The sequence below is a fragment of the Aplosporella prunicola genome, assembly GCF_010093885.1.
Source record: "Aplosporella prunicola CBS 121167 unplaced genomic scaffold K452scaffold_15, whole genome shotgun sequence".
Lineage (NCBI taxonomy): Eukaryota > Fungi > Ascomycota > Dothideomycetes > Botryosphaeriales > Aplosporellaceae > Aplosporella > Aplosporella prunicola.
This window is the reverse complement of record NW_022983543.1, coordinates 486752-512573: the sequence shown is the minus strand read 5'-3', so window position 1 is coordinate 512573 and position 25822 is coordinate 486752. Positions and strand designations below refer to the sequence as shown.

Below are 25822 nucleotides of genomic sequence, written 5' to 3'. Positions count from 1 at the left end.
AACAGAAAGAGCAGAAAGAACAGAAAGAGCAGAAAGAACAGAAAGAGCTAGGAAATCATGGTGAAATGCGATGGCTTGTTTGAGCTACATCTTTTGTACGGTCGGACAGAGGTGGCGCTGTCCCCACCTATATATTCCTGCGAGCTACATGTATATTTGACAGCATGTTTGCCCACTGGGCTACTGCTAGGAATACATGGAATGGCCTGTCATCCACATGAGGACAAGAGCCAACTACCTCCGGTTTCCAGTTTCATGGCCTCATCACATGTCTCCGCGAAGGGAGTGGTTTTTTTCCGAACTGAAAAGTAGCGCTCGTATGACTACGAAAGCTGGACATGCATTTCGTTATACACACCTACGCCTCTTGTAGCTAGGTAACGTAGCGGTACGGATTTGACATCCGACTCCTCTCGTGGATCTTGCTGTCCCCCGGGAACCGTTAGACGTCTACCAAGGGTTGTGTGGGTGGAGCCATTCTTTCGACTTTCGACAACGGAAGCTATTGTACTTTTGCCCATGGATTTTCCAACCCTACAGCTCTATAAAATCCCAAGAGCAGCCTCTCACACTGCACTCAGTTTCTCTTCACGAACATCCCCACTAGAAAGATATCCCAGTCTCCTTTCTACCTCTCCAAACCCACACAAACACTTCCGCAATGGAAACCCTTAATGTTACCTCCCTTCCCAAGGCAACACGCAACACCCCCAGTTCCACCAATACCAAAGCCGCTAGGCGAGCCGCTCAGCGCCAATCCTTCCGTACTCGCGCAAAAACTGTTGAGGAAACGGCCGTTGCACTGCGCGCAGAGATCTCAAAACAAAAGCGCGCATACCAATCTCCTTTAGCGCAACAACTTAAGCGCTATGAAACCAACCATCGCAACTTGACCCAGACAGAGAAGGTCAATGTACTTTCTGGTGTTAGGGAGCGACTGGATGCCATGGCCAAGGCGTTCTCAAATCAAAACGATGAGAAGTATGGGCAACTCTCAAGCAAATAATGCTTTATTATCTTCACAACCCTGTGCTTGTTGGATCACCATACTAACTGTCCATAGGGGACCTGGTCCAGCTGAGTAAATACTTCGAACACCCTCTCTGGCGCGAACATCCGTTGGGTAAACAGGAAGAAGCCCTGGACGATCTCCTCGCTGTGAGAAGGCTCCTGCGGCCTATTGAAGCTGTAGCCAGGGTGCTTCCGGCACCACGGACCCGTTGAGATGACTGGATAGAAAAGCAAAAGCTTTTGACATGTTAATATGTATTTCTTGTTCATTGCATTGCGAGATAGCATTTGTTCGGTGTAGGTTGATTAGACCAAAGTTATTTTTATTTTTATTTTTTATTTTTTTTAACTGTTTGTGGCTAGTTATGGCTCCGTTGTATGCGTTTACGTGCGATAGAAGCAACATTTTGGGATTTGACAGAGAATATTCAAATATGACCGCGTTTTTCTCTCAAAGTTATGACTCGATCGTGGCACCGTGAATAGCTGGCGTGAGTGGTAGCACACACCATCGCTACCCGGAATTTGAGATGCCTTGTTCCCCGCAGAAACCTCCGAAGCCACCTCGGACTCCCACGACCGCACGCAAACCCACAGCTACCACATCCTCTACAGAACCTCCAAACAAGCCGAAACGCTCTATCGCATATTTTGGAGCTATACCCTCATACTATTCCCGCCCAACAAGCATCGATCGCATCGGACTTACGCGCCGCCATCTTCAATCACGTCACAACCACACCAAAGGCCGCGCTCGACACCAAACGCCTCTGAACCAACACCGCGCACCCAGAGCCACCACCCGCGCCATGTCCAGCAAAGCGCGGCAACCCAGCGGCACGGCGCGAGCCTCCGCACCGACGAGCAAACCCAGCAACAAACCCGCGCCCACGACCGCCAAACCCTCCATCCTCGCCAACCTCTCCCCCAAATCCCTCAACTCCTTCGCCGTGCACCAGCTCTCGGCGCGGCCGGGCCAGACCGGCACAGGCGCGCCCTCCTCGCGCCAGTGGAAGGAGGTCGAGCCGCTGCCCGCCAAGTACCGCCCCGCGGCGCGGCGCATCACCGCGGCCATTGTCGCCGCGCCCATCGCCATCGTCACGAGCTATTTCCTGTATCAGCGGCTGGTGCAGGGCGAGCAGCGGAAGGTCTTGGCGCGGGATTCGGTGGGCGGGGAGACGCCGACGAGGGTGTTGCCTGGGAGAGACGGGGAACGGTGATGGTGCTGATGGGGGAGTGAAGGTTGTTGGAGTTGGGCTATATTAAGGGCTGGTTCGGTGGGCAGGTGGTGTGGGTTTGTGATATTGTTCGTCAAGACGTGGAAGCGCTCTCTGGTTGGCAGGAGATTTCTTCAAAATGCAGGCACGTTTGCTAAAATCAGTATGAAAATAGGAAGCCGTACGGCTACTGTAAATTCCTTGCTATGTAGGTCGCGTGAGCGTTATGTCTCTCCTCAGACTATGTATCTACCCCCCTCTTTCAAAGGCCGTAGCTGCATATACATACAAGAAACAAAAAACGCTGGCAGCCTTTAGTTAAGAAAAAGACAGTGGTCTGCCAGAGGCCCTAAAACTCCATGAACCTGCGTTCATCGCTGCAACAATAGATGATTAAAAAAAAATAGTACCTGTCAAATGCCAGTGACGGCTATGACCGGAGAACAATGCTGCCTCTATCATAGGAGAGGAACAAACGAAAAGCCATGATGCTGTCTATGCTTGTGAAAATGAAACAGATGTGAAGGCAAGAAAACTAAGCAAAGTCGCCCTTGGTGTGAAATCTGAAATCCTCAGATACTGCTCTGTTAATTCCTGGTCCCGGCAGAGTAGAGTCTCGGAGACTGCTATACGTGCTTTTCTTTCTACGCATCAACATGCCTCTTGTGCCGCTGATGTCGATTTGCAAGCCGCTTCCGCTGCCGCGTCGTCTTCCTTCGTTCGGCATGTTCTTCTGCTTGTCATCAGGGATATCCGGCGAGTCCTCAAGTTGCGATTGCGTCTTAACCGGCGGATGGAATAGTCGCTTGTAAATACGTTCCGGAGAGCTGGGCTGTGTAGCCGCGGTAGGCGTCTGGGTCATGGCGAGGAAAGGGGACGAAGGGCTACGCAAAGAGGAGCGATTGCCAAGGTTCGGGGTGCTAGGTTGTGAGACAGAAGCGAACAGATCTGCTGGTTGCCATACGTGAGGTAGAGGCGAAGGAGGCGAATCCATGGATGATACAGATGCTCCATCTTGTTCGCTGTCGCTCGTGATAGGTTCCTCTTCGGCCGAAGAAGAGATGATATCCGGGGCCGGGGCAGGAGCTTGCGGGATCACCGAGTCGCTGTTCCGGGGAGAGCGAAATGTTGCTTTTCCAGCATTGTCGATGATAGGATTTTGAAGACGCAGGGTAATTGGACGCCCAGGAAATTTACGCTCAAACTCTTCACTTAGCATTTGGTGGTGTCGATCTCTAGAGACCGTCCTTCCTCTGCCTCGCCCGGATTCCGAATGTGATGACCTAGGTCGGCCAAGAACGTTGCTTCGAAGATCAACCTGACTGGGACTGAACACGACACTCGCGCGAAGTTGGCGTACAGCATCGTCCAGTGCCAATTCAATCGCGCAGTGGTTCTGAATTCTGCTGACTCTAGTCCAAGTAGCCTTCTCGCCACAGATCATGGCTTGTTCCATGAAATCAGGCGTCGGATTGGTCAAAATTCGGGGGAATTGGGCGTATGAGATGGCCGGGAAAATTGTTATGTCTCCGGCATATCGTTGGCTGAGTATTGACCTGGCTTTGGTACAATAGTTGGGAAAGATTCCAAGGTCGGCCAACACATGAAGCCGATGCAATGCCTCTCCCTTGGCAAGATTGGCCATGTTGTGAAGCCAGCTTGGTCCAGCCGCAACAGCTGAATCTTGCTGAGCCTCGTGTGCAATCGCGCCTTCTTCTTTCATAAGGAAGGGCACAACGTGTGGGTTGACTTGTGAGACAATGAAATGGTTGACGTTGAACATCTCTGCAAGTCGTGTCATAGGAAGGTCGTTGTCAACCGAGCCGTCTATCCATCGTCCCGGTGTCGGATCCCAGGGCACTTGCTCTCCTGTTTTCGGGTCCTTTGCTTGAAGCGATGCAGCAGAAAACACTAACGGCACAGAACAGGATGCAGCCCTTTTTGGCGTTAGCATTGTGCAGAAAACAAGACAAAGCATTGGTACTTACACGGCAGACCAGATTATTACATTTGGCGCGGTAATGTAGTTCAACAACCTGGGAAGCTCAAACATGCTGGCACTGGACACGGTGATATTGAGGATCCGCCGGGTGCGATTGTACGCTTCTTGGAATGTCATGTTGCCCAGAAGATTGCGCATGACCCGGCTCAGATGAGAAATGTCGAAAACGGCACCGTACTTGAGGAATCTTCCGAGCTTTTTCAGGACGCCTCTATCTCCTTCTTTTTCAAAGACCTCCAAGTCGCCATAGCAGAACTCTTCCAAGATCTGTGGCATTTCCTCATCCGTCCTGGTGCAAAGGACCGCGCAGACTATACTGCCGGCGGAAGCACCCGATATGATGCGCGGAAGAAGCTTCTGTTCCCAAAGGCTCTTGATGACCCCAATGTGGTTCATTCCAAATGTTCCGCCTCCAGAGAGCAGCAATGCGCTCCGTCCGAACGACTGTCGCGTGGCCAGAAGTTGCTCAAGGACATAACGAGGGTCCAAGCCGTTTTCACCTTGCTTTGCCGTTATATTCAGCAGCGCGCAAAGGGTCTCTTTGGCCGAATCGATGTAGCGCTCGATCAAAGCTTTCGTTCCAATGTGCGAGTGCTTGTACAATTCCAGGTGACCCATGCCTCCGAGGCCTCTCGTCAAGGCGGTGCGGATGAGGAACAACATGCGATGGACATCGCATTCGATGCGCGCCTCGTCCAGCTGCTTCAGCCGGGACTCGACGAGCTCATAGTCGTATTCGCACGATTCCTTTTGGTGTTTCCAGTCATTGTTGCCTTCGAGCTGGTCGAGTTCCAGCGCAGCGGCGCGCCACGCGTCGTAATTTTTAGCCTGCAGAAAGCCTTCGGTCAGTAAGCGAACCTGGGCATGCAAGCCGTTGCTCCACTCACATCCTGCATGCGCAGATACAGGATCTGCCTGCGGCTCCCATCTTCCCATTGAGTCGAAGCCGCCGGGTCCTCGTGGCGTGACGGCCCAAGGAAAGTTTCAAACACCCCGGCACGTTCCTTGACGATCCGAACCAAAGGAGATAGCAGCCCGCCACGGCGCGGAGCGGCCCTCAGTCTGCTCGGGGAGGCAGGTCCATTCTTGGCATGGATTGTGGTCGCGCCGGGTAGGAGAGCGTCTTGGAGGAAGGACATGAGCATGGACGTGGAGCCATAAGCACGATCGGCCTCGCAAAGTCTTGGCCGTCAGCGGCCTAGCGAAAAGCGGAGGGACAGAGTGTGGGGTAAGAAGCAATGCGGAGGGGGGAGGGTGGAGCGCGGAGTGGTTTATATCGAATTACAGCAGAGGGAGAGAGTCGGTGACGAAGGGCCGCGGCGGACGGACGGTCGATCCAGTGGGTCACGCGTCGAAATGATGGAGTCGGGCACGTCGGAAGAAATTAGTCTGCCTTTGTGTGTGCACACACGCACGAGGACACCCAAAGCCAGCCAGCCATCAGAACATATCTGTCATATGTAATAACTAGGCGCTGCATCTGACCTGCTGTGTGCCAGGGCATGTGGACCGGGGGGCTACGCAGCGTTCGGCCAACGCGAAAATAGAGAATACGCAGCGCCTTTTCATTCGCCAACTTCCACTGCTGCGTCACCAAGTCCGACGTGGGTCTATTCAGGAACGGAGAGAAGGCCTGACGGACGGACTTCCAGGCGCAAGTATTTTGGCTTCTCTGGCGTGTCTGGTTTTTTTTGACCAGCTGGCGTCTGGCTCTGGCATGTGAGAGCGCGTGCGAACAGGTTGTCTGTCGTTTCATCGAGCCCACCATCCAAACCCCTGCTTGTTTCAATCCGGACACAAGGTGCTGACATGGGTGTATGCCAGTCATCCGGGCATATCTTGGGGAGGGTCATCTGGAAACCCTAACCTGCATACCCTGCCTGCCTGAATATTTCTTCATGTGAACCCGTAGGAGTAGCGTCGCACCATTGCTTTGGCTATTTTCGTCTTCGTAGGGCAACTTGGTTACTGGTTACAGGCGCCCTGCACATAACCCAGAGTACTTCTCTTGTCGAGAATGCGACATTCACGTGTCAGCGCGCATGACCTCTCTCCCATGGCTGGCGCAATTTGGGACACCCTTTGGTACTGGGCTTCCTATCTAGGATTTTCCTTCTGCTCCCTTCTCCCCCTTGCGTGCAGGCATGTGATTCAGCCCTATCAAGCTAATCGAACAAGAAACTTAGGAACAATATGCTCATTCTTATTGGATAGAGCTTGTTGCCACTTGCCTACTCCGTCCTGACGTCTCCGTGAGCGATATCTTAACTCATAATTGCGCTTTCTGGCTTCTTGGTCATGACACGGAACAGAATTTTTCTGCTTGATGTCGCCAGGATCTTTTTTGCAGATTCAACTAGTCCATCAAGTCTCTGAACAGGGACAGGACTACCTTAATATGCCACCGGGTAGCGAAACAGCACCGGGCGGTTCAACATATTTTATCTTGGCTGTCTTTGCAGACTAGGCCGATTCATTCCATTATATAAACAGTATCTCAAAAATTGACAAGGCTGATTTCTAAATGAGCTAATGTGAGACATAAATCATGATTTGGAGCTTCTTGGAGCGATAAAAGAGAAACGACTATATTTGTGCCTGCACCAAAGATGCACACGTTACTGTAGACCGGACATGGACGATCAACGAGTATAGCCTATCAACTGTGTTACACTTCCGTTATACTTCCTAATCGCAGTTATAGCTAGTTCGTTCTACAATCAAGCTGGCGTGACTTCCAAGGGCACGCGACAAGCGGGGGCATGCGTTACGATGCCTCCTCATCACAAGCGTTCAGATATGTAGCTCGACATCTCTAGGTCTAGCAAACCTGAACCTGAGCTGTAGGAGATGCAGCCTCAAAAGGTCATCAGTCCCACACACCCGACCAGTGTGCCTGCCATGTATTTCCTTCTCTGGCACCAGTGAAGCCTACATATAAATACTTCCGCAGACGTCTCTGCTCCTGGTCTTTCCCAGACAAGAAACCACCAGCCACATCTCTCACCTACAGCAGTACACACGAACCCCTCATACTTTCTAGCCATCACCGAGGTTCCCCAGCCAACCACGATAATGCAGCGTTACAGTGAAAACCCCAGAATCGCCCGCACCAGCTCGTACTACATATCCTACAACCCCGCCGAGTATTGGGTAGACCCGAGCTCCGGGTTCGCACACTACAGACTCGGGCCCGATTTCCACGTCCGCTCGACCGGTAAAAATTTCGCGCAGCAGCCCATCAGGGGAAACTTCCAGTACTATCAGCCGCAGTATAGCGATCGCAAAAGAGACTACTACGTCGATGCGCTAAGAGGCTACAAGGAAGCCGTCTCCATCGATCCCTGGCTGTATTTCCGTACTTAGTTTCTGCTTTGGAGTTACTGGCAAAGATCGATATGGCCTTCACTGGCAGACATAGCCGGTGAGATTTGATGCTTTACTGTCTTTAAGAAGCGATCATAGTTGACTTTTTGTTGTTTTGAAGGCACATAGCCCTTCTTGTTTGACTGGTCGGTCCCTGGGGTTATGTAAAGAGCATATATATATCCGAGCTAAAGGATTTCTTTCTTGGTTGATATAGAATACAGAGATTTGATTAATCAAGAACACCAGAAATTAGCGCTGTAGGCATACTGGTGTGATTGGCAGTGTCAGTATCAGTACCAGCGTCTGCTACGTTTCACTATCACTCCGTGGTGTATCAGTGTCGACGTAACAGACAAATATGCCCTCACTTCAACTTAGCTCTAGCCATTTATCACTGCATTGAACACGCCATTCGTATAATTCAACTAGACAACATGCCTGCTCAATATATATTTCCAAGAACTTTTGCCATAACATACGAAAAAGCACCAACCTCACTCCACCTCCAACGTCCACTTCCCACCCGCCACTCCGCTGGCAATACCACCCTCTAACTTCACGCACTCACCTCCCTCCTCGACCAACACGCCCTCCATCCCCGCCGGCAATTTCACATCCCCACTCGTCCCCTCCGGCGCCACGAACGAAAACTTCTCCACCGCCCCCGCCGTCCCGTTCCCTCTCACAACCTCACATGCAAACGACCCGAGCCGCGTTACGAACCCCGCCTCCACACTCCGCAAGTCCCCCATCAACGGCTCAACGCGCCACCGTCTCCCCGCAGCCTCTACGACCCTCAACCCCGCAGTCCAAAACATCAACGCGGCCGTGGGCCCTGTGGACCAGCCATGTGCGTGCGAGACGCGCGGCGTGTTGCTATACGGCGCGTAGGTCGTCGCGCCATCGGTGCTGTAGCCCTCAATAAACGTGCTCTGCGTCATGCGCGGGTCCGTGAGCATGTAGCCCCATTGCAAGCGGATGAGGTCGAGCGTGGCGACGGGATTGCCGGCTAAGACGTGCGCGTCGAGCTCGATGCTGCCGATGAAGGGCGAGATGGTCGTGTTGAAGGCTTCGGGGGCGGGGGCGCCGTAGGGGCCCCAGCGCGCGCGGAGCGAGGATGAGATGCGTGTGGCGCGGGAGGGAGTGGTGAGGTTGGCTTTAATGGCCCAGACGTTGCCGTCTTGTGGGTGGAGCGTCGTCGTTTCGTTGTCCCGGTAGAGGCCAGCGGATTCGTCCCAGAGGAGCGTGTTGGCGGTCGTTTTGATTCGTGCGGCTGTGGTGGTCCAGTTTGCGGCGTGGGCAGTATCATTTAAGATGGCCGCGACTTCGATGGCTCGGTTGATGGTGTGGTATAAGATGGCGTTGGCCGCGATGTTCTGTTTTAAAGATTGTCAACAGTAGGCATAAGAATTGACTGAGAAAATACTGACGTGCGAGCTTGTTCCCGGACGCAACCAGTCAGCGGTGGCGGTGATGTTAGCCAGTCCTGATGAATCAATACTGCTAATTGCCCATTGTAGGCCAAACTTGAACTGGTCCCAATATTTGGCCAGAAGCTCGAGGTCACCAGAGTACTGGTAGTAGAGTACTAGGCCAATAAGGCTATGGCAGTGATATGTAAAGCTGTGCGAGTTTTTCTTGCTGTGGAAAGGATTGCTAGCGTACGGAAGCTCGCCTGTAGAAGGGTCCTGGAGTTGGTACAAGGCTTCGATGGCCGTCTTGACACTGTACAGGTCATGCGTGCTAACAAATATGCTAGGCAAAGCAACTTCCAAGTCGCCAGGCCATACAAGGCGATCACGCTTGGCACCATCGGTGATGGTACTGCTGCCGTTGGTGATTGTGTGGTTATTATACCAATCGTTCGTCTGAGGCAGGCTGATGTTCGTATCAGAATCAATAATGTTGAGCCACGGCAAAGAATCGCCGTAAGTTGGATCGATTGTGCAAAGCTGATTGGTGTATGCTCCCGCATACCAGACCTTGTTCAGCAGTTCATCGTCCGAGTGGAAATAACCCTTGTAGTCCCGCAAGTCTTGGAGAGGTGCAGCAGTGAAGTTGACACTGACGCTTTTCACCTCCACCGTGGCCGAGGTATTACTCACCAGGCTGAGATAACGGAATGCACCACGGTCATTCTCCCTGGGGGCCGTATAATTCCCAGGTCTGTTGCCAACATGAAACCAGATAGGGGAGTCAAGCCCAGCGTCTGCTGTACCATCGCTTGCCTCACCGCTGATCCAGAGATTCGATTCCGTAAAGGTCACACCAATAAAAGCGTCCGGCGAAGAAGAGCTTCCAACCTCAATGGTGACGAGACCGCCGATGTTCTTCTGGAAGTCAAATGTGACTGCCGAGCTACCGTTGAATACGGCTTGCCCGCGGGTACCGTTTACCAGAGAGGCAGCATCTCGGACAGTACCATTGATTTGGTTAATAGCCGGGGGGATGATGGTTCGGGAGCTGGGCGCTAGGATGTATTCGCTGTAAGGCACAGCCGAAGATGTGGAGACAAGGAGTGTTGTCCCAACTAAAGTAGAGGTTAGACGCATGGTGACAAAAAAGAAAAGCAGCAAAGCAGTGCCAGTCATTAAGCTCTTGCTGCCGGCTAACATCATGATTTATGCTCTTTTTCCATAATTTTCTTGCCAAGTAAAGCTCATGGTATTTCCCTGTCTTCGGATTTCTGTACCCGTTGTGATGGTTAGGTATACGGCCGAACCGTGATGATCAGCTGTTAAACTACAGCGTTCGGCACAATTCTCACCGAAAGCAAGTCAGATGGTGAGATGAGCAGTGGTCGGTGAAAGGTATGACGACAAACCCCCGCCAGGAGCGGGGCGCAGGGATCGGAGGCTAAGCGAGAGGAGGCATCCCCGTGGGGCATCATGCGGAGGTACCGCCATACCAACTTCCGATTTCCGACTTCCGAAATGGCTTGCAGACCAACAGCCCTCGGGACAGACGGGAAACGGAAAGGTTAACATCCGTCAAGATTCATCGCCTAATTAGATTTAAACACACACTTATATGGAATGGGAAAATTAATCCAGCTAATTATTATAGTATGTACAAATATATGCGCTTTAAGACCTTTCAGTAGTATACAGGACTTAGGCTTATAGCTAGACAAGGAGTATACTACAAGGACTGCTTGTATCTTTCCACTCGCTTAACAGTGACGGGCTTTCAGAAAGAAAAGGACTAACCACATACCCCACATTCTTGACTCCAATCAATCACCCATATCATATATCATTAACTCATTACCAGTCCGTCCGATGGATCCCCCATCAGTCAACCATCATATCTCCCCCCTCAATCCATTAGCCCATTAATCATGACTCATGACGCAGCAGCCCCCCTCGCCTGTACAACCAACACACTAGCTCTCACCCCCACTCTCACCACCTTCTCCGCCAACACGCCCAAACAATTCTGCGCTTGTACACTCACCCCATCATCTACCTCTTCCAGCTCCACGCCATCCCGCCGCCGCCGCCCCAACACAACCACATCCCCCGCATTGCGAGGATTCTGGCCCAGTTCCTCCCGCGCGCGCTCCAGCGCTGCAGTCGTGAGAGAATCCGATGGGAGCGAAGTCGTAACAGCGTCGAACGCCACGCGTGACGTTAGGGACGCAGGCAGCGAAGCGCGCAGTGACGAGAAGAAAGCCGCGTCCGCCTCCGCGTCATCGTGTGCCGCCGCCGTCGCAGCAGCAGGGTGTTTGTGCGAGCCGGTAACAGGCCCAGATGCTTCGGTGCTGGCCGACGAAGCACGTGCGTGGGTGCGCGGCGCCTCAAAATGCACGATTGTGGCCGTAACGTCCGGGTGTTCGGCGAGCTGAAGGACGAGGCGAAGGGCGGCGCGGTCATCGGCTCCGCCGAAGAAGGGGAAGAATACGTGATGCGAGCGGTTCGAGGGCGCCTGGGCAACAGTGCTGCGGTTCTCAGAGCGCAGCGAGAGGTGTGAAACCGAGCGACTGATCTTCTGACGCTCTTTGGAGGCTGAACCACCAAATTCACCGTTGATGAATATGGCGGTTGCACAGGTTGCATTGTCGAGGACTGAAGTTACGAAGCTGTTATACGTATTGGCGTCGAGCTTGTGCCGCACTGCTTCATGGGAAATGACGGATAGCTCCGACATATTACCCGTCTCGCTCCAGGGGAGGATGATCATGTCGGAGGATGCATCCGAGGCCTTGGAGACAAGAGTGCCGGCAAACGAAGTTTCTGGGATAACAGCGACCTCTCCGGATATGGCGAGATTGTTGAGGTAGCCAAATGTCCGGAAGGTGTTGACAATAGGGTCATGAATCCCGTACTCCTCCGCCTCCGATACCTTCATGACGGAGGAGCTACGCTCGGTTAGCTCCAGAAGACGCATGCCGTGAGCCTGGACGGGCCTCTTGGGTGGCGTTCCGGATTGCTCGTCTCCAGCGCTCATCGATGGATGGTGAGCGGGCTTGGATTGCCGAGGTTCACCTCCGAAAAGGGAGACGAAGGGGAGCAGGGCGGACATATTATCTAAACGCAAGTAGACGAGGATGCGCTGGACCTTGGTGCCCTCAAGTTTTTCATAGGCAAGGCTGTCGGCGCCGCTGGCTTCATCGTGGCCAGTGAGCGGAGCACCAGTGTCCCAGTCGATTTCGCCCCGCTTCCATGCCTCAAGCTTCTTCTGGTAGGAAGGAGGGTACAGCGCAATGGTTAACGGAGTGGTAGCGAAGGTGGTAACCAAGGCCATGACGACGAATATAGTGAACGTCCTTTGGCTGAGAATCTTCGCTTGAAGTCCAATGTTCTAGAACATATCGGTCAGTGATTTGTAGTCTGTAGTTTACTTCCCTGTGCACTCACCAGGACAATCAACTCAACCAAGCCCTTGCAACTCATCAAAGAACCGATAGTGAAGCACTCTCTCCAGACCAGCCCATTAGCGCGAGCAGCCAGAGTCGCACCAATAAACTTGGCGCAGAAAGCAACTGCAATGACACCGATGACGTACGCCCACACCATGCCACTGTCAAGCAGTCCAAGGTTTGTGCTGAGACCCGACAGCGCAAAGTAGAGCGGTAGGAACAACGCGCTGACCAAGTCCTCGACTTTCTCAGTGACTTTGATGGCGAAGCCTCCCTCGTGGGGACAGATCAGTCCGACCATGAAGGCACCGAAGATAGGATGCACGCCGATGACGCCGGTGAAAAAGGCCGACGTCAAGGCCAGAAGGAGGGTCAAGGTGACGACACCCTGGCTTGGGCCATCCTGAAGACTGCGTGTCTTTACGAGTACCCACATGAAGGCGGGACGAATGGCAAATGCTAGGAAAAGCGAGTATCCTACACAAGTAAGTAGCACCCAGAGTGCCGTGAGGCCGGTGCCAGCATTTACGAGAGCCACGCAGAGTGCGAGCAATACCCAGCCTGACAAGGATTAGCTGCAAAGAACAGGTCTGGGGAAGAAAAGAGGTTCAGCCTACCCACGACGTCATTGCCCACACCGGCTGAGAGTACGATAACACCCACAGGTGTTGTGATGAGCTTCAATTCGGTCAAGATTCTGCACAAGACAGGAAAAGCCTATCGAAGTCAGCAATGGAATTCGCGCCCAGTCCCTTTACGAAGACATACATACCGTGATAGCCATAGCCACACCAATAAAGAGCAGATAGACACCAAAGTTCACGGGCACTGTTCCCTCTTCAGATCGGAATTCATGATACAGGCCATACGAAATAGCAGCGCCAAGACCAAACGGCAGAGCCATGCCCGCCAAGCCAACGCTCAAAGCAACGCGCCAATTGCTGACCAAGAATCTCAGGTCAACCTCGAGGCCGACAAGGAACAGAAACAGCACCAGTCCCAGGTTTGCGACGAGGCTCAAGTTTGGCATGCTGGCGGTGGGGAATATGGTCTCCGTGAAATGTGGGATGCGGCCCAAGACGGAAGGGCCCAGCAAGATGCCACCGATGACCTCGGCGATGACGCGAGGTTGGCGCAGGCGCTGCAGCGGGTAGTGCAGCAAGCGGCAGAAGATGATGATGATACCGGCCTGGATGATGAAGATGATAATAGGGTCCTTAGGGTTGTAGTGGGTGGGATTGGAGCCCTCGAGGATGCCGCCTTGAGGAGTGGCACGGTTGGAGGCGGTGGCCGTGGCCGCTGCCGCTGCTGAGGTGAGCGAGGATGAAGCCATGGTGGTCAAACAAACCAGGCTGGGAGAGAGACGGGTGATTTTGTAGGGCGGGAAGGTGGACGGTTCAGCCTGTGAGCCAGCGGGACCCGTATATACTCAACCCACGGGACGCTCGGGCTCGTGGTCCAGGCGGCCATGGCTAACGCCTCTCTGGGGTAGGGACCGGAAGCGACTGGCTGACAAGCAGCGGGCGGGCCAAGAGAGGCGTAGCGGAATGACCTGAAAGAGCATGCGCCGCTTGCGGCCAATGGGAAAGCAGTGGCAGATTGCGCCTTATCAGACGAAATCCTGGGGTAGACGAAGTCACTCTAGCAACAGCCCTCAGGATGGACGCGTCGTCGACGAGGGTTTCGCGTCTTCTCACCGCTTCCGCCACCCAGGGTCCAGGCCTCGACCACGCGTGCAAACGCCAAGAAACCCACCAGCACGAGGACCACCACCACTTCTTTTCCGCGGACTTGGCGGCGTCATTTCCTCTGCCCACCACCTCCACCTCCGCTGCCCACCGACCCGGATCCGGACACCGCTGGGCTTGGCGGCAAGTCACCCGTCGCCCACTCAGCTGCCTGCGCCCCCAGCACAAACTCCATCTCTCCTCCGCGCGCAAACACATCCTCCCACGCCACCCACGCGCGATCCCACTGCTGCCCGTTCACCCGCAGGCTCTGTACGTAGGGGCCCTCTTCGCCGCCACTACTGCTCACCACCAACCGCCGACCGTTGCCCAGATCCACGGCTACGCGCTCAAACCATGGGCTGCCCACCAGAAACGTCGTCTGCCCCGTCACCGGGTACAGGCCCAGCATGTTCCACAGGATCCATGACTGCATCGCCCCCGCGTCGCTGTTTCCCGGGATGCCGTCCCGCCCCGCCCCGTATCGCTGCCCCGCAATGTCGCGCAACCGCGCCACTGTGCGATCTTGACGCCCGGCGAAGTTGTACAGGTATGGTGTCGTGAAGCCGGGCTCGTTGGCCGGGTTGTAGAGGGCAGCATCAAAAAACTCGTCCAGCCGCGCTACGAACCGCGATGTCCCGCCCATCAACTCCACTGTCGTCGCCATGTCGTGGTGCGCATTGAAGCTGTACGTCCACGAGTTGTCCTCGTAGTACGGATCCGCCCAGTAGCAGCCCCCGCACCCCTGTGGATCTTGTGCGACAAAGCTGCCGTCCGCTTTCCGCGGCACAACGAACCCGGTAAAGCCTCGGGACGACGCGTTTGGATTCCAGTGATTACGCCAGTTGCGGCTGCGGTTCAGGTACTTAGCCGCCGAAGTTGTGTCGTCTAACCCCGTCGCGACTTGATAAAGGCCAAAGTCGTTTGCTGAGTACTCAACGGCGCGAGAAACGGCCCGGGAGTATGCGGGCGTGATATAGCCGTACCTGATCCAGTCAGGCAACGCGCCGCGGCCTTGTGCCGTGGAAGACGTGTCTGGCGCAGTCGAGGGGTCGTTGTTACCAGGGGGAGCCTTCTCAGCATCCGCGAGCATAGCTTCTGTCAGAGAGTTAACCACCATACGCCTAGGGTTCTCAGCGATGCTTACTGAATCCATCCTCCCAATTCACCGCCCCTCTAACCCCTTTAACATACGCGTCCGCCAGCACGTTGTCGGCGTTGGAGCCGCCTTGCACACGTCCGTTGAAGTTGCTGCTACGCGCATCGGGCATCCAGCCGTCGTGCCGCCAGATGTCAATCAGACTGCGTATCTGCTCCTCGTACGCCTCTGGCTGGAGCACTTGAATCAACGCCGTCGTGCACCGGAACAGGTCCCAGAAGGTGAAGATATCGTCGTAGTACGGCTCGCTGCTCTCCCACTTCGGGTTTTCGCCCGTGCGGTTCGAGGGTATCAGGTGCATGCCGTAAAGACTGCTGTACAGCTGGGTCAACAAAGTGGCATTGGTTGAGCTGGTCTCGACCTTGCGAAGGACCTCTGCGTTCCATGTTTCCTGGGAGGCCCGGACGAGTGAATCCAAGCCCGTCGCCGCGGGGATCTCAGAATCAATGAAGGCGCAGGCCTTGGCAGAAGAGATGAAAGAAATACCGACTCGAGACGAGACGGAAGTTTCGTTGAATGTGAAGACGCCACCAAGGCGCTCGGTGCCTGACACACTGGCACTCTCGCCATACTGTGAGAGTGCCTGGTCAACGCCCGAAAACGTCTTACTACTGCTAGGGGTAATGTCGAAACGGCCGCAAAAATGAATGGTCCAGTCCGGAGCTATACATCGTTAACACAAAAAAACAAAGTATTGTTACCGAGGTCAACATACAGAGGTTCCAGCCGCCATTATATGTGCCATTGCCCTCGTAATGGCCGTCAGGAAAAACCTCAAAGTTACCACCCGTATACTGCTGGCCCCAACCCAAGCCACGGAAGCTTGGCAGCACATGGCTCACATCGACGACAATGCTGTGGGTATCAGCACGTGGAAAAGTCCAGTGATAAAAGCCAGCATGGTTAGTTCCAGCCAGGTCGACGACAACACCAGTAGTTAGCTCGGAGCGGTAGTAGCCAACGCGAGCCTGGTCCTCGACAGCGCGGGCAGCTGACAGGTCCAGCAACGGATTAGACACGGCACCCACGACACCCATTTGCGACACGACGCCGTACTTGGGCGCGCCGCCGGTGCCCGACTCGTGCATCATGCTGAAGCCCGTCACGTTGCCTGTGGGCAGGTAGCCTGAGTAGGCATCGGTCGTACCTGATGATACGTCCGGGCCGAGCTTAACTACTGAGAAGGGGGCGGGTACGACGCCGGGAAACATGTTGCCCCCATTTTCGGTTCCATGACTAGTGTGTTGATCAGCACAATGAAGGTAATGATAACCAAACTCCAGCGGAGGCTCGGAGACTTCTTTAATAACCCTTCTTCACCAAAGATACTATTGCATCTCCCACCCTTCCGTGGTTCTGCACCAACTCTAGAGGGAAAGATTGTTTGGACTAAAGAAGAAGACTTACAAAGGATCCACATATTTAGTATAATCTGCATCCTGCGCGAACGTCCTGCCCGCAAGTGCACCAAGAGCCACGGTCACCGAGAGAGGATGCAAATGCATGACTACGTCTGGGAACTGTAAAGCCTGGAGAACAAACAAAAGAGCGACACAGACTTAGTTATAAAGCGAAGGACCACCCTGGATTGGAACAAAGCCCCTTTACTAGAATAAAAAGAAAAATGATGAATAGCACAACTCCGCCGTTGTACACTAGCGAATATATAGGTAACAGCGCGCGCGAGAGCAGCACATGCTTCTTCAATGCAGTCCTATTTGTGGACCCATGCCAACAGGCAGCAAGCCGTGTCCCAAACGAGGGTGTGCAAAGAAGCGGCCCCACAGCGCATTTTATCACACGCAGGGCGCTCATGGCGGACGTGCAAGGCAGGTGCAGCGTGAGAATGGGCTGGCGGCTCGAGAAGGAAGAGGGCACAGCGTGCCGCCTGCACCGTCGTCGAGAGGCGCAAACGGAAGCGTGCAGGGGGTGTGCGGGAGATGCAGCCACTGATAGCAGCTTGGGGGCCGGATTTGCCGGTTGGCGCCGAGTGGAGATGGATTGTGGCAAGGGCTGCGCCGCCGCATTTCTTTCGGCCGTTGATGCTCTATACGAAAACGGCATCCTTTGAGGGTGGATATCGCGAGGCTGAGTGAGCACGAGGTGGGTTAATTGGGCTCGCTCGCTCCACGCCCAGGTGACTATCACCACGCGAAGGGTGATTTTTATTTTTTTCTGAAAACCTGCTCCATCATGATGCGGGTAGGTCGTGCTGCGATAAGAGGTTGCAGGCTGAACCACAGAGGCGGCGAGCTGCGCGCTCGTGTGGCAGCAATTCGCGGACCCGCAAGCGACAGGCGGGCGTCGGTGGGCGCCAATGAAAGGGCGCAGGCTCGCAACGCGCTGCTGCAACTCGGCGGCTCTGGGCGATGCGAGAACGCGGATCTCCCGTGCGACAGGAACCCTGTGTGACGGCGTCATGCGCGTCCATTTGGCGCCTGGGGAAGCGGAGGATTCCTGTGGCAAGCTCTTTCCGTCGACTTTAAGACTCCATAGTTAGCACACCTGCGCCGCAACACCCCGCGCCTCTCTCTTGCTCCATGTTTCAATCTCTTCTTTGGAATAAACCCTTTAATTTTACAGCCCCGGACTCTTGTCTCTTCTCAACCTCCTCGCTAGTCGCCTTTCGCTCCGTCTTGCCAGCCGTCCAGATTGCGCACGACGGGATTGCGTCCTCCGCGAGTGATGATCCACACGACCTCCTCGTCGCCATCATTCACCTCCTGGTGCAGCGTAAACGCCGGGATGAGGGCAAAGTCACCGGGCTTGAGGTCCTGGCGCGTGCGGCCGCTGTCGCTGACGATGGAGCCGTGCCCCTTGGCGGCGTAGACGGTCGTATCTTCGGTGCCGTGGTGGTGGACGGCCGAGGCCGTGTGCGGTTTCGCCATCATGACTGCGCCCGCTCTCAGCACTTCCGTCCGTCTCGTGCCCGCCGCCATCCGGACGGATACTGTCGGATCCCTCGCTCTTGGCGTCCCCCTGCTCTCCATGAGGTCTACTCACCTGTGCTGCACAGCTGATCCGACATGTCTGTGATCGCGTTCATCCGCGTCATGCCCTCCGTCTGCCCTCCGCTCACCTGCAACTCGTCGCCTCGTACAACCTTGACGTGTCCGATTGCCGACATATTTACAGTATGAAGAGGAGGTATTAAAGGGATTAAGATGAGATCAATAAAATTTGGTTTACAACAATGAAGAATTTTTCTGGTACAAGAAAAAACAGTAATAGGATGAGCGAGGAGAGTGTCAGACGGCAGCAAGCAAATACTTATAATCCACCAAGCTCTGAGCTGGAGGCCTAGTGGCGGCTCCCCCAGGCCCCACTTCCTCTGCGTACGTCATCGTCTTTGGCGGAGGGCGGGCCGTTTATCTAGTGCCCGGTCCCGCAAGGCATCAAGGCACACCGGTGAATGCATCTATTATCTATTCTGGAGCCATAAGAGATCATTCAACTACGAATCTACACACACACACACGTTCACATGTCCACAAGACCGCCTATCCCGCCGTATATACGGCATATTTCTTACACCAACTCCACGCCTTTTTCCTTTTCCGCGTCGACTTGGGCCCGGTCCACAATGACGATTCCTTTGCCCCGCAACCTGCCGCCGTGTGACAGCTCGACGAGCTGGGGAATCGCTTCTAGGCCGTAAACTGGGTTCGTCGTAACGGAGATACGGTGCTTGGCTACGGCGTCAATCATTTGGGCTGCCTGCGCGGGGGAGCTGGTGAGCGAGCCATGGATGCGGATATCTCTAAAGATGGTTTCCTTAAATGGGACGCTAATCTCATCAGGCTGTAGACGGCTCGTCAGCAGAACTCTCTTTTATTTTTTATTTTATTTTTTATTTTATTTATTTTTCTTTTTTTTACGGCGAGGGAGTACGGGATCGCCCTTACTTGAGCAATTTGCACGACAAGCCCATGCATTTTAGTCACTGCGCACGCCAACGCGGCAGCACCTTTCGCATCGGACAGGTTGACCGTTGCGTCGGCACCTCCTCCACCCGTTACTTTCTGGACTTCTTCCGCAGCCGCTTCTTTGCCCTTGCGCGCGTCGACTACCACGTCCACACCCGTCTCTTTCGCCAATGCTAATCCCAGGTCTCTCGCATCGATACCCACCACTTTCAGCCCCATTGCTTTGGCAAACTGAATCCCGCGATGTCCCAAGCCGCCCCCTGCACCTACAAGGCACAGCCATTCCCCCGTCTTCAGTCCTGTCTGCAACAGGGCACGGAAGACAGTGATGCCCGCGCACGCCAACGGCGCCGCAGTTTCGAAGCTCACGCTGTCAGGCAGCTTCACGGTACCTGTGCGTGAATCAACGAGGACATACTCAGAAAACGCGCCATGAGTCTGCACGCCGATGACGCCATCGCCGCGCGTGCAGTACTGTCTATGCTCCTCCGGACCGTTGCAGTCATCACAGATGCCGCAAGGATGCAGAGGCAGGCCGCACATGACGCGATCGCCCTCGGAGAACTCAGACACGGCTGAGCCAGTGGCGACGATGGTGCCGGCGCCCTCGTGCGAGGCCGTGCATGGCAGCGCCGTTTTGAAGGTGCCGGCCGCTACCATGCTGTCGGTGTGGCAGAGAGAGGCGACGGCGACTTTGACGAGCAGATCGTGCGGGCCGAGGGCGCGAGGGACGGGGACGTGCTGGATTTTGTAGGGCTTGTTGTACTGCGAGCCAGTGAGTTATGAGGGCGGAGTAGAGGAGTTATTGGAAGATTATTCACTTCTACGACCTGGCATGCAAGCATGGTCTCTGGAAGGTTTTCAGCGCCCATGACGGTTGTTGAAGATGAATTGGCAAGATGCAGAGGAGGTGTTTAAAAGGGAAATGGCAAGTGTGACGGAGAAGAAAGAAAAATTGACCAGTAGCCGGCAGCTGGAATGAAGCTCCAAGACAGCGTCTCTGACAAACCAATCAAGCTTATCAATTTCGAGCGGAATTTCCGCACTTTTACTCATATTGCCTTTCTTGGTAGGCGGTAGATGGGCGTCGGCCCATCCCACATTGACGTCTTAGTTCTTGTTGTTTGGGGGTTGCCGGATAGGGTAATCTACTGTAGCAAGCAAAGGCTGATGGTGTACAGTAGGATTGGACGTCCGCAGACAGAAGTGATGATTATTGACGAATAGAGACAGGTAGAAATGGAGTCGGTCAGACAAAGCGGACACGAAAGACGGGCACGTGCCCTCGCCTCGGTCCAGCAGGTGCGACAGCCTCGGCAAGTGCTGGAGCTGCAACCAGAGTGCAACCATGACAGCATCGTCAGCTGGCCTTTCGGCGCGCAACCCGGTGCAAAAGATGCAATCACAAGCCCCTCTGACAGCTCGGCCCCTCTGCGGCTCCCCCGGATTTCCGCCCTTCCGGGGTGACTTACGTGGGCGGCTTGACATGTGAAAGAGGCCCTGTCCACCGAGCGCTGTGGTACTTATCCCGTCTCTCTCAGCTCCACTCTTCTCGAACAACCCCAAATCTTTGTTCAACATGGCCAAGACATTCTCAAAGGATGACGTTGCCTCTCACAACAAGCCCGATAACCTCTGGATCATCGTCGACGAGGATGTCTACGACCTGAGCAAGTTCCAGGACGAGCACCCTGGCGGAAAGAAGAGTGAGCTTTCTCTTACCTCTGCCACGCTGGCACCTCGCTGACACTCCCCCAGTCCTCCAGCGTGTTGCCGGTAAAGATGCTTCTAAGCAGTTTTGGAAATACCACAATGAGAGTATCTTGAAGAAGTACCAGAAGCAGCTCCAAGTCGGCTCCCTCGACAGCAAGCCCAAGCCCGCTGCTCCCCCCACACCACCAGCTACTCCCCCGGTAGAAGCTAAGAAGGAGGCTGCCAAGCCAAAGGCCGAGTCTGGCACTCTTTCTGTGACACCGGGCCCGGCGGCAGCGGGAGAGGTTGAAGCGCCTGAAGCGCTCGATTCATATGGCGACTTGGTGCCGTTCGCGGACCCCTCGTGGTACCAATCTGTAAGTGCTAGTATGCCCTCTCACAATTGTAGGAGCAGCCCCACTGACCGCAGTAAACAGTATCACTCCCCCTACTTCAACCAGTCGCACGCCGACCTCCGCGCCGAAGTCCGCGAATGGGTAGAATCCGAGATTATTCCCAACGTCGGCGAGTGGGAAGAGGGCAAGCGTGTGTCTGAGGATATATACAAACAGATGGGACAGCGCGGGTATCTTGCAGGCCTTATAGGCGTGCACCCTTTCCCGACCCACTTGACGGATAAGCGGATTGCTAGCGTGCCTCCTGAGAAGTGGGATCTCTTTCACGAGATGCTACTAACGGATGAAATCTCGCGTGCTGGCTCTGGCGGTCTGGTCTGGAACTTGATCGGTGGTTTCGGTATCGGCTGTCCCCCGCTTGTCAAGCACGGAAAGAAGCCTCTGATTGACCGAATCCTGCCCGGTATCCTGAACGGTGACAAGCGTATTTGCTTGGCCATCACTGAACCTGGTAAGTTGACGGCATGACACTGATAGTTGTGTGTGGAAGGCTAACGTTGTACGGCAGATGCTGGTAGCGATGTCGCCAATCTCACGTGCGAAGCCAAACTTTCCGAAGACGGCAAGCACTACATTGTGAATGGCGAGAAGAAATGGATTACCAACGGCATCTGGTCCGACTACTTCACGACCGCGGTACGGACGAGCGACAAGGGCATGAACGGCGTTAGCTTGCTGCTGATCGAGCGATCCTTCGGCGGCGTCAGCACACGGCGCATGGACTGCCAGGGCGTGTGGTCGTCAGGCACGACGTACATCACATTCGAAGACGTCAAAGTGCCTGTAGAGAACCTGCTCGGCAGAGAGAACCAGGGCTTCAAAGCCATCATGACGAACTTCAACCACGAGCGCATCGGCATAATCATCCAATGCATACGCTTCAGCCGGGTGTGCTACGAAGACAGCGTCAAGTACGCGCATAAGCGGCGCACGTTTGGCAAGCGGCTGATCGACCACCCGGTGATCCGGCTGAAGCTCGCGCACATGGCGCGCCAGATCGAGGCCAGCTACAGCTGGCTGGAGAACATGGTGTTCCAGTGCCAGCGCATGAGCGATATGGAGGCGATGCTCAAGCTGGGCGGCGCCATTGCCGGCCTCAAGGCCCAGGCCACCACGACGTTTGAGTTTTGCGCCCGCGAGGCCAGCCAGATCTTTGGTGGGCTGAGCTACTCGAGGGGTGGACAGGCGGCAAGGGTGGAGAGGCTGTATAGGGATGTGCGCGCGTACGCGATCCCGGGTGGCTCGGAGGAGATTATGCTCGATTTGAGTATCAGGCAGTCGTTGAGGGTGAACAAGGTGTTGGGGATGAAGCTATAGATTGGTTGATGGGTGGTTATGTGAATAGTGAGGGTTTGAAGGGAAGCCTTGGTTGGCTAACGATGGATTGGTCCTGGGGAGTTTATACCAGCAGCTTGCTGCGAATTCAGGTTCTTTGACATGCAGACGTTCTAGTCTTGAACAGTGATGTTCGTGTTATGCCTTTATGAAAGTACGCACGATTATCTACTTGCGTAGGCATCCGTATGCAAGCAGTAGGAGTCTAGAGCTCGCGTGTCCGTAGACGATGAACAGAGTGGATACTAGGTGTGTACCGAGTGTTTTAGAGTAGGGCTACGCGTGCATGCGAGTTTGCTGTGCGGCTTGGGCGGGTGGGCGCAGTGGAGTGGGGTCGTGAGGCTTGGAGGGGCTTTCGTCATGCTGGGGGGTTGTTATGCGTGGTGGTTTGGTTTGGCGATGCTAAAGGGGAGTATTTTTTATTTTATTTTATATAGTGAGTTTGGATTCGCACGTAAGTAGGCGGCCGAGGGGGGTCCAGAGAAGAGAAACCTTCGGCAGGGATTCCGGCACCGTCGCATGCACGCAATCGATCGTAATGCACAGAAGCATGCGGGTCTCCAAGCCGCGAGTCCATCAACGTGGCCTCGTCACCATCGTCGAAGAGCTGAGTGCATTACGGTGGCTCTGTTTCATGAAACGGACGTCGTTTCTGCTTCTTATTTTTTTTTTTTTTTTTTTTTTTAAAAACAAAATAAAAAAAAAGTAAACAGGCCAAGGGGCCAAGGGGAGCGAAGCAAAAAAAAATTTTTTTTTTGCTGCCTCAACTGCTGTTTATTTTTGTTTTTTTTTTATTTTGTTTTTTGCACCGTTTGACGGCGGTGGGGTCCGACCATCTGAAACTCGGCGATATGGTCGCCTCGGATCAGAGTCCACGGTAGTATACAAGATGCCACATGGTTAGTTAGATATCTCGAACCAAGGCTAGGTGGAGCAATATCGTCTCGCGTAACGGCGACAGATACGCGGGTGGTTGTTTCGACAATCGTCGTCAGAGGAAGCGCGGCAATTGTTTGTATGTATGATGTGAGGCAATGATCTAGAACGAGGTCAATGGCCCCCGGGAGAGACGTGCTGGGGAGGGTGGAGGAGGCTCGCTTCGCAAGCGAGCACATCAGCGAATCTTCTTGCTTCATCCCGCCAGGCACCACGACACTGCGGTACTTTTTCCCTTCCCACGCCCGTCGCAGCTTCGACCTTGTTGGAGGTAGGCCATGTATCTGAGGACCAATCGGCGATCAACTTGTAACCCACCGTCAGCGGGGATCACTGTTATGCTGAGATGTGACTACTCGCGTGGGTAGCGAGCCATTGAAGGGCACTTAGTATATGTATGTTCCGGGTTCCAGGGTTCTGCCGTCAACCATGGCTTCCCTTTCGTTGATCTTTCTGGCCGCTGGCGTGGCTATGTTCCTGTATCTCTGCCATCTCAACAGGGCATTGAGCTCAGTCCCCGACGAGGTAACCCGGCTTGCTGCAAAGCCATGGACGGAAGATGAAGTCAAGGCTACCTACGGGAAAATCCAGGAATCTCCTCTGGACTTCACCAAGCATCTACCCGCAAGGCAAGGCAGACGGTATATTGTGGTTGGCGGCTCAGGTAAGTCGGGTAGATTGAGCTTCCCGGGGGCGGGCTGACGTGCCGCAGGCCTGGTCGGAGGTGCCATCGTCCTGCATCTGCTCGCACGCGGCGAGGACCCTGAAGCCATCCGTATCATCGACCTTCACAACCCGACGCCACAAGTCTCAGGCGGAATCGAAAGAAGCCAGCAGCTGAGCCAAGTCAGTTTCGAGCACGCCGACATCTCCAACTCAGAGTCTGTCCACAAGGCCTTCTCAGCTCCATGGCCTCCGTCCGTATCCCACCTCCCACTGACGGTGCACCACTGCGCCGCCGTGATCCGGCCTGTCGAGCGCACACCAGAGCTGCTGCATCTCTGCACCACCACCAACGTCACTGGTACTGCACACGTCCTCGCGGCGGCCAAAGCCACCGGCGCCACCTGCTTCATCGCGACTTCCTCCGCCTCCATCGCAGTGCGGAGAGCGCAATTCTGGCTCCCGCCCTGGCGCTGCTTCCCGCACCGCTTCTTCCAGCTGTTCAGCGACACCAGCGAGCATGACTACGACCTAGACAGACCGCATGCCTCCTTCTACTCCAACTACGCCGCATCCAAAGCCATGGCTGAACGTCTCATTCGCGCCGCCGACGACAAAGCCACCGGCTTCCGCACTGGTGTCATTAGACCCGCCAACGGCATTTACGGCTCCAGCGCCGACCACACCGTCGGGAACTACCTGCTGCGCCGCGGCGGTCCGTCCTGGATCCCGCACATCGTGACAAATTTCGTGTCGGCCGAGAACGTATCGCTGGGACACCACTGCTTCGAGCAGCGCCTGCTCGACCTCTCGAGCCCCGCCCCCACCACCTCCCAGCTGCCAGACATCGGCGGCCGCGCCTTCACAGTCACGGACCCCAACCCCCCAATCCGCTTCGCGGACATCTACACCGCCGAGACAGTCCTCTCAGGCACCCCCACCACATTCACGCTTCTCCCGCCCCTGCCCTTCTTCCTGCTCGCGCACGCCCTCGCCGCCTACGCCCACATCCACCTCGCCCTGCAGCGTCTCCTTTCTCGCCTCGACCGCCCGGCCCGGCCCGCTCTTTCGGGCGACATTGCCGTCCTGCAGCCCGCGCTGTGGGACATTTCGGGCACGCACCTGGTGTTTGATGATGCGGCGGCGAGGCGAACACCTGCTGAGGGGGGGTTGGGGTATCGGGCGCCGTTTCGGACGATCGAGGGCGTGTGCGCGCAGATCGTGGAGTGGAATCGCGAGTGTGCCGTGAGAAGTGTGGAGGTGGTGGAGGAGGTGGTGAAGAGGGAGGGGGTTTCTGTGCCGGTGGGGGCGTGAGCGGGTGGGGAGTGTAGTAGTAGTGGTGGTGGTGGTTTGGAGTTGTTTCTTCTCTTGGGGAAAGGTAAGTGCTTTGTTTGCTGGTGGGTCTGAAAAGGTGGGCTGGATAGCGGGCATTCTAGCTGTAAATACGAATTCATGTTTTAGGTCCGGATAATTTACCCACCCCTTTTAGTTTTTTTACTCATTTCTCA

General features: G+C 54.9%; 10 protein-coding genes across 10 annotated transcripts; 3 read left to right on the top strand and 7 right to left on the bottom strand.

The window, feature by feature from the left end:
- Positions 1-1541: 1541 nt before the first annotated feature.
- K452DRAFT_309452 (uncharacterized protein) lies at positions 1542-2231 on the top strand (the record flags this gene model as incomplete). Its single annotated transcript, XM_033543249.1, has 1 exon — positions 1542-2231. One exon carries the CDS (start codon positions 1542-1544, stop codon positions 2229-2231), a length of 690 nt encoding a protein of 229 aa, XP_033396713.1.
- A 532-nt stretch (positions 2232-2763) lies between these two features.
- K452DRAFT_299063 (uncharacterized protein) lies at positions 2764-5375 on the bottom strand (the record flags this gene model as incomplete). The annotated part of the gene is made up of 3 exons (XM_033542179.1): positions 2764-4165; positions 4217-5058; positions 5118-5375. The coding sequence occupies 3 exons, from the start codon at positions 5373-5375 to the stop codon at positions 2764-2766; spliced, it is 2502 nt and encodes an 833-aa protein (XP_033396712.1).
- Positions 5376-8093: 2718 nt separating this feature from the next.
- K452DRAFT_334512 (glycoside hydrolase family 78 protein) lies at positions 8094-10151 on the bottom strand (the record flags this gene model as incomplete). Its single annotated transcript, XM_033545198.1, has 2 exons — positions 8094-8975; positions 9030-10151. The coding sequence occupies 2 exons, from the start codon at positions 10149-10151 to the stop codon at positions 8094-8096; spliced, it is 2004 nt and encodes a 667-aa protein (XP_033396711.1).
- A 793-nt stretch (positions 10152-10944) lies between these two features.
- K452DRAFT_229660 (uncharacterized protein) lies at positions 10945-13793 on the bottom strand (the record flags this gene model as incomplete). Its single annotated transcript, XM_033537054.1, has 4 exons — positions 10945-12402; positions 12459-13021; positions 13078-13177; positions 13233-13793. The coding sequence occupies 4 exons, from the start codon at positions 13791-13793 to the stop codon at positions 10945-10947; spliced, it is 2682 nt and encodes an 893-aa protein (XP_033396710.1).
- A 233-nt stretch (positions 13794-14026) lies between these two features.
- K452DRAFT_43672 (glycoside hydrolase family 92 protein) lies at positions 14027-16946 on the bottom strand. Its single transcript, XM_033546666.1, has 4 exons — positions 16754-16946; positions 16062-16582; positions 15335-16009; positions 14027-15285 (listed from the first exon to the last, which is right to left on the bottom strand). Exons 1-4 carry the CDS (start codon positions 16849-16851, stop codon positions 14261-14263), a joined length of 2319 nt encoding a protein of 772 aa, XP_033396709.1. The 5' UTR covers positions 16852-16946; the 3' UTR covers positions 14027-14260.
- K452DRAFT_43718 (uncharacterized protein) lies at positions 16734-17864 on the bottom strand. Its single transcript, XM_033546667.1, has one exon. It carries the CDS (start codon positions 17765-17767, stop codon positions 16910-16912), a length of 858 nt encoding a protein of 285 aa, XP_033396708.1. The 5' UTR covers positions 17768-17864; the 3' UTR covers positions 16734-16909.
- On the bottom strand, positions 17859-18545 carry K452DRAFT_288379 (uncharacterized protein). The gene is made up of 2 exons (XM_033540644.1): positions 18350-18545; positions 17859-18239 (listed from the first exon to the last, which is right to left on the bottom strand). Exons 1-2 carry the CDS (start codon positions 18471-18473, stop codon positions 17962-17964), a joined length of 402 nt encoding a protein of 133 aa, XP_033396707.1. The 5' UTR covers positions 18474-18545; the 3' UTR covers positions 17859-17961.
- Positions 18546-18841: 296 nt separating this feature from the next.
- K452DRAFT_288377 (uncharacterized protein) lies at positions 18842-20175 on the bottom strand. Its single transcript, XM_033540643.1, has 2 exons — positions 19252-20175; positions 18842-19147 (listed from the first exon to the last, which is right to left on the bottom strand). The coding sequence occupies exons 1-2, from the start codon at positions 19930-19932 to the stop codon at positions 18875-18877; spliced, it is 954 nt and encodes a 317-aa protein (XP_033396706.1). The 5' UTR covers positions 19933-20175; the 3' UTR covers positions 18842-18874.
- Positions 20176-20663: 488 nt separating this feature from the next.
- On the top strand, positions 20664-22819 carry K452DRAFT_359403 (uncharacterized protein). The gene is made up of 4 exons (XM_033546263.1): positions 20664-20978; positions 21031-21341; positions 21402-21831; positions 21889-22819. Exons 1-4 carry the CDS (start codon positions 20852-20854, stop codon positions 22695-22697), a joined length of 1677 nt encoding a protein of 558 aa, XP_033396705.1. The 5' UTR covers positions 20664-20851; the 3' UTR covers positions 22698-22819.
- A 1261-nt stretch (positions 22820-24080) lies between these two features.
- K452DRAFT_229368 (uncharacterized protein) lies at positions 24081-25628 on the top strand (the record flags this gene model as incomplete). Its single annotated transcript, XM_033537036.1, has 2 exons — positions 24081-24315; positions 24364-25628. The coding sequence occupies 2 exons, from the start codon at positions 24081-24083 to the stop codon at positions 25626-25628; spliced, it is 1500 nt and encodes a 499-aa protein (XP_033396704.1).
- Between the last annotated feature and the right edge of the window lie 194 nt (positions 25629-25822).

What these genes read in the sequence shown, in the direction of transcription:
- K452DRAFT_43672 (XM_033546666.1), bottom strand. Translation starts at nt 16,851, where the DNA reads ATGCATTTGCATCCTCTCTCGGTGACCGTGGCTCTTGGTGCACTTGCG. An exon ending in TAATGGCGGCTGGAACCTCT is followed by an intron (nt 16,010 to 16,061) that starts GTATGTTGACCT and finishes AACGATGTATAG; the next exon opens with CTCCGGACTGGACCATTCAT. An exon ending in GAATTGGGAGGATGGATTCA is followed by an intron (nt 15,286 to 15,334) that starts GTAAGCATCGCT and finishes ACTCTCTGACAG; the next exon opens with AAGCTATGCTCGCGGATGCT.
- K452DRAFT_359403 (XM_033546263.1), top strand. Translation starts at nt 20,852, where the DNA reads ATGGCCAAGACATTCTCAAAGGATGACGTTGCCTCTCACAACAAGCCC. An exon ending in GCACCCTGGCGGAAAGAAGA is followed by an intron (nt 20,979 to 21,030) that starts GTGAGCTTTCTC and finishes ACACTCCCCCAG; the next exon opens with TCCTCCAGCGTGTTGCCGGT. An exon ending in CTTGGCCATCACTGAACCTG is followed by an intron (nt 21,832 to 21,888) that starts GTAAGTTGACGG and finishes GTTGTACGGCAG; the next exon opens with ATGCTGGTAGCGATGTCGCC.
- K452DRAFT_288379 (XM_033540644.1), bottom strand. Translation starts at nt 18,473, where the DNA reads ATGTCGGCAATCGGACACGTCAAGGTTGTACGAGGCGACGAGTTGCAG. An exon ending in GGATCAGCTGTGCAGCACAG is followed by an intron (nt 18,240 to 18,349) that starts GTGAGTAGACCT and finishes GAGCGGGCGCAG; the next exon opens with TCATGATGGCGAAACCGCAC.
- K452DRAFT_288377 (XM_033540643.1), bottom strand. Translation starts at nt 19,932, where the DNA reads ATGGTAGCGGCCGGCACCTTCAAAACGGCGCTGCCATGCACGGCCTCG. An exon ending in TTGTCGTGCAAATTGCTCAA is followed by an intron (nt 19,148 to 19,251) that starts GTAAGGGCGATC and finishes AGCCGTCTACAG; the next exon opens with CCTGATGAGATTAGCGTCCC.
- K452DRAFT_43718 (XM_033546667.1), bottom strand. Translation starts at nt 17,767, where the DNA reads ATGACGCCGTCACACAGGGTTCCTGTCGCACGGGAGATCCGCGTTCTC.